This window comes from Lucilia sericata, unplaced genomic scaffold, assembly GCF_015586225.1.
Source record: "Lucilia sericata isolate MDLA Ls3-8-SP2 unplaced genomic scaffold, ASM1558622v1 Contig000548F_arrow, whole genome shotgun sequence".
NCBI lineage: Eukaryota > Metazoa > Arthropoda > Insecta > Diptera > Calliphoridae > Lucilia > Lucilia sericata.
In genome coordinates, this window is record NW_023994558.1 from 229,789 (window position 1) to 235,788 (window position 6,000).

At 26.8% G+C, this 6,000-nt stretch overlaps 1 protein-coding gene across 1 annotated transcript in view; it reads right to left on the minus strand.

Moving 5' to 3' along the window:
• LOC119606049 (neuronal acetylcholine receptor subunit alpha-7) overlaps positions 1-2,035 on the minus strand; it is a 165,366-nt gene extending 163,331 nt beyond the window's left edge. Inside the window, exon 1 of the mRNA XM_037959422.1 lies at positions 1,883-2,035. Within this exon, the coding sequence (XP_037815350.1) occupies positions 1,883-1,900 (18 nt within the window). The 5' untranslated portion in view covers positions 1,901-2,035. The remainder of the gene's footprint in view (positions 1-1,882) is intronic.
• Positions 2,036-6,000: the final 3,965 nt, after the last annotated feature.

Below are 6,000 nucleotides of genomic sequence, written 5' to 3' on the forward strand. Positions count from 1 at the left end.
TTTTTTTTATATTTTATATGTTCAAAATTTGTTCTTTATGACAAAAGCTACAACTTTCCCTCTGAGATTAAATCAAAATTCCGAAAATTTTGCAAAATACGAACCTGGGAAAATAATCACTTTTTGGAGTCCCTTTATGGTTATATTTTTTCATTTTTCAAAAAGTACTTGAATCATTGAATATGATCAGAATATGTACCTTAATGATAGAGAAGATAAGCTTTATTTATGGTGCTTTTAGAAAAAAGTAGAACTATAGATTTGATAATTTTTTTTAAACAAAAATTGTTTTGTTATTTAAGCAAAATAGTACAATTTGTTTTTGTTCGCAAAGAGGACGAAATGAAACAGTAACTTACTTTGAAGTAGAAAGTATACATTAGAGTTGTAAGTTTTATACATTTTTTAAAAATAGAGCCAATTTACTCTATTCCACATAGAGTATAAAAAGTACGTTGAAAAAGTACATATATCCCTTTTTCCGGCAATAATTGATACAAACACGGAAAAAGGGCAATGATATGGGCTGCGGTTTATATTATAAATTTAGTACCTAATTTTGTAGACTATACATTTAAAAATTCAGGTAAATATGTTCCTGAATGATTTAGAAATCGATTTACCGCGGAAGGTTTTTCCTCAAAATGACCCCAGAAAAAGGTTTTCGTTACTACCACGTTGTGATAGGGCCTAATTTTGGTTATATACATGCGTTGAAAATGAACACATTTCAGTAAAATAAGTTTCTAGAACTGGTGGGAATCTTAACAACCACTTCAGGTCTAACAGACTAGAACACTACCACTAACCTAAAGGAGGCAAGCAAAATCAAAATTAAGGTTCATTTAATTGATAAAAATTTACCTTTGGGGCTATTGCCTAAAAAGTTGAAAGTTGTAATTTAACCTAAGCCCACGTAATAAAAGTCCTTCTGAAAATTTTTCTACAAAACAATAAGACCTAAGGATTCGTCTACAGTTTCTTAATTCTTATTATTTTAAAGTTTCTTTAATAATGATTCTCTTTGTATCTAAAATATTAATTATTAACATATTTTTTATAAGTCAGAAGATGCCTAAGAACTTCAGTATAAAAATTGTCACTTGCAGAAATTCATTTGTTAAATAAATGACCTTGTACATTTTAAAGGATCTAAATTAGTTCTTAAAACAATCGCAAAAACACTTATATGTGCCTTTTAGTTTAATGTTTACAAAGGATTTTGTTAGTGTTTTTCTCTTTGAGATATCACTACATACAAATACTACAAGTAGACATATATGTCCATACGTTTTAACATCTGCTTATACAAAGAAACTACTATTAGTATACTTGCACAGTGGGGGGGTGTATAAGTATACCTCCTTAAAATGTGTATCCTTTGAATTTGTTGTGTTTATATGTGTGTAAGTAGTTTTAAATTGACAATTAGTTAATTACTTCATGTGTAATTTTCTTCATGATACACACTCAAACTATACATTTAATCAGCATAGAAAGGAATAGTGTAAAAAGCAGATAGCATCTAAGTATAAAATGCTGGTTAAAAAAAGAATTTTTTCCATTTGACGACATTTTTTCCACTCTCTTCCTCCTACTTCTTCATTGTCCATTTTATCAAAGACAAGAAAATTAAAAAAAACTACAAGCATGTCATTATGTCTACTTTAATGTGTGGCAAATTGTTTAAACAAACAGACAACAAAAGAAATTGTCGTCGTAATACAAGATCATAATGAGAAAAAAAAGTACACCACCTCAATGCAATAAATACAAAAAGAGATAATTGTTGCAACTAACAAAGCAACAAATTGGTAAAAAAATAGAAAAATAATTAACATACATATAAAAAGAGAAATTTATAAAAAAAACAAGAACTTACCACATCAATTATCTGCATTAAAGTTAGACCGAAACTTAATTGCAGTGGATCGGATTCATTAACAACGGGTCGCTCTAAACTGTTGTAATTATCTAAAAGAGCATGTAGTAAACGTTTTTCATGAGGTCCTGCTGTTGAAACTGTAATTATAGAAAAAAAGAAATACATTAAATTCACAAAAAAAAAAATATTTTCCATACAAAGCACAATAAAAGATTAATTTTAGTTATTTAATATTCATTTCAAATTCAAATATTTTTAAACTTCAATTACCTTTTGATATCTTATTAATGATATTTAGTCGTCTAATTATTTTCTTATTTCTTATTTTAGCATTTTTTCTATTGATTTTTCATTTAAACGCCTTATAGTATTACCTCATTTGCAATAGATGTTGTTAATTAGCCATAATTAAAGCTAAACGCTTAAAGCTATAATGTGCCAATAAGACAGCGTTCTTCTAATACTAGTCATTGGCAGTTAACTATTTTTTTTCGCCCACCAACTGCAATTTATTTTTTGCAATAAATGGCAATATTAAAATAATTCAAATTCATTAACAACTACTACTTATAGACGTCATTCATTCTATGTCTTTCATTTTTTTCTTTTTCATTTATAATCATTTAATTTCTGCTGCTCCAGCTTTAACTTCTTTCGTTTTATCCATTTTTCAAATGTCTTGTAATTAAAAGCATTCCATTTAAATGTCTTTCGTTTTATAGACTTTACAAGACATTTAATTTTTACACTTTGTTTACTTTGCGAAATAGTTTGTAGGAAGGTTGTTAAAGTACTTTAAAAAAAGTTGTATTTTTAAGCGAAAATTTTACCTTAATCATGGTTAAATTTTTGAAAGAATAAAATGTACTACCGTTGGATTGGTACGAACGACCTTGTTATAAACGACAAGTCTTAGTTTTGGTACATAGAGGGAAAAGGAAATATACTCGCCTGGTACCAAATTGACACCAAAGAGTTTATAATTTTTCAATAACATCTTTTGCCAAAGTATATAGATACATACGTACGACAACACTATGTAATGTTGACAACGCAACGTTGTCAACTTGTCACTTGTTGCAATTTATCCCAATAAGTCACTTTTACACAAAATCTAACTATTGCACCAAAAGTAATTTTTACACAAAAAGAAACTTTTCACCCAAAAAGTCATCTTTACACAAAAAGCCACTTTAAAACAAAAAGGTAATTTTTACACAAGCGCACTACAGGCCTGAAAGAGGCCTTGGTGTATTTCTTCGGATTAGATGTATAGACATCCTCCTTTCAAACTAAGAAACTAACTAACTAACTAACTAACTAACTAACTAACTAACTAACTAACTAACTAACTAACTAACTAACTAACTAACTAACTAACTAACTACTAACTAACTAACTAACTAACTAACTAACTAACTAACTAACTAACTAACTAACTAACTAACTAACTAACTAACTAACTACTAACTAACTAACTAACTAACTAACTAACTAACTAACTACTAACTAACTAACTAACTAACTAACTAACTAACTAACTAACTAACTAACTAACTAACTAACTAACTAACTAACTAACTAACTACTACTACTAACTAACTAACTAACTAACTAACTAACTAACTAACTAACTAACTAACTAACTAACTAACTAACTAACTAACTAACTAACTAACTAACTAACTAACTAACTAACTAACTAACTAACTAACTAACTAACTAACTAACTACTAACTAACTAACTAACTAACTAACTAACTAACTAACTAACTAACTAACTAACTAACTAACTAACTAACTAACTAACTAACTAACTAACTAACTAACTACTAACTAACTAACTAACTAACTAACTAACTAACTAACTAACTAACTAACTAACTAACTAACTAACTAACTAACTAACTAACTAACTAACTAACTAACTAACTAACTAACTAACTAACTAACTAACTAACTAACTACTAACTAACTAACTAACTAACTAACTAACTAACTAACTAACTAACTAACTAACTAACTAACTAACTAACTAACTAACTAACTAACTAACTAACTAACTAACTAACTACTAACTAACTACTAACTAACTAACTAACTAACTAACTAACTAACTAACTAACTAACTAACTAACTAACTAACTAACTAACTAACTAACTAACTAACTAACTAACTAACTAACTAACTAACTAACTAACTAACTAACTAACTAACTAACTAACTAACTAACTAACTACTAACTAACTAACTAACTAACTAACTAACTAACTAACTAACTAACTAACTAACTAACTAACTAACTAACTAACTACTAACTAACTAACTAACTAACTAACTAACTAACTAACTAACTAACTAACTAACTAACTAACTAACTACTAACTAACTAACTAACTAACTAACTAACTAACTAACTAACTAACTAACTAACTAACTAACTAACTAACTAACTAACTAACTACTAACTAACTACTAACTAACTAACTAACTAACTAACTAACTAACTAACTAACTAACTAACTAACTAACTAACTAACTAACTAACTAACTAACTAACTAACTAACTAACTACTAACTAACTAACTAACTAACTAACTAACTAACTAACTAACTAACTAACTAACTAACTAACTAACTAACTAACTAACTAACTAACTAACTAACTAACTAACTAAACTACTAACTAACTAACTAACTAACTAACTAACTAACTACTAACTAACTACTAACTAACTACTAACTAACTAACTACTAACTAACTAACTAACTAACTAACTAACTAACTACCTAACTAACTAACTACTACCTAACTACCTAACTAACTAACTAAGCAACTAACGAAAAAGTCCCATTTTACACAAACAGTGACATTGACATTGCTATTTTCTAAACTTATTTAAATTGAACATTTTTTTCAAAATTTAGTTGTACGTTTCTTTTCAAATTCTAAAGAATATACATTTTCAGTTAAATATAATTTTCTAGTTCAGGGCCACATTTTCAGAAACACAGCACTTGAATCTGTATTTATGTATATAAATAAATTTCAATGCTAATTTTTACTCTAAGAGGCAGTAGACTGTTTATTTCAAAGAATTTTTATAATTAAACTTAAATGTACAAATAATAATATTTGCCATTTGTGGTTGCTGTAGCTTAAGATGAGATTTTTTTATAATTTGTTTTAAGTTAACTTTGTGGAAAGTACTAAAGCTTTCTTTAGAAAAATAGTAAATTTTTGTTGTGGTAATTAGCTCAATAGACTACTTAGTTATGCTTTGAACTAATGCTTACTTTTAAAAAAATGAATTAAAAATACTTTTATTAACAAATTAATAGTAGAAAAAATATTAAAAATAACATCTATAAAGAGTGACCCACAATGGTATGTGTCTGACATAATACAGATAACGTTTATTTCTAAAGGATTTGTTTTTAAAAGTAGTAGTCATCTACTTACAATGTTTGATTTTTCTACTTTGACTCTGGTCAACACAAAATTAAAAAAATAAAGACGTGATTTGTAAAATACATTCCTATATGAAATGCAATCATGTAAAATATATTATATACATTTTGTGTTAATTATTACCATCTTCAAGAAAAATTGCTCCTTTATTTTTCTTATTTTTATAGAAAAAAAATTCATTATATTTTATTAATAGCCTTGCAACATTTTTATCTAATGACATCATTATGACCGCAATTTGAGATAAATATACGAGTATCTATTAATTTTCTTTTGGTAATTAAACAAACAAGCTGGAGCCTTAACATATAAACACATCACTACCAAATAATCTTGATAAAATGTAACAAAACATTGAATTATTGTTGAATGAAAATAATTTTTAGTAGGGAATGTAATAAAGAAAACAAAGAAAATCTTGTATATAACCAAATATCCTGTGGTTTTGTAAGAAAGAAAATTACATTCTTTCACAAACAAAACATTTATCCATTACCTTTTTTGAAATGTGAAAAAGCAATGATACTTGTCTTGACAAGATATAATCTTTGTTTTAAATGTTTAGCTGAACTATAAGTCTAAAAAGAAGGATGTTTTTTTTTTGGAAACGTTGTGCTAAACCTGCAAGGCATTTTGTCGAAA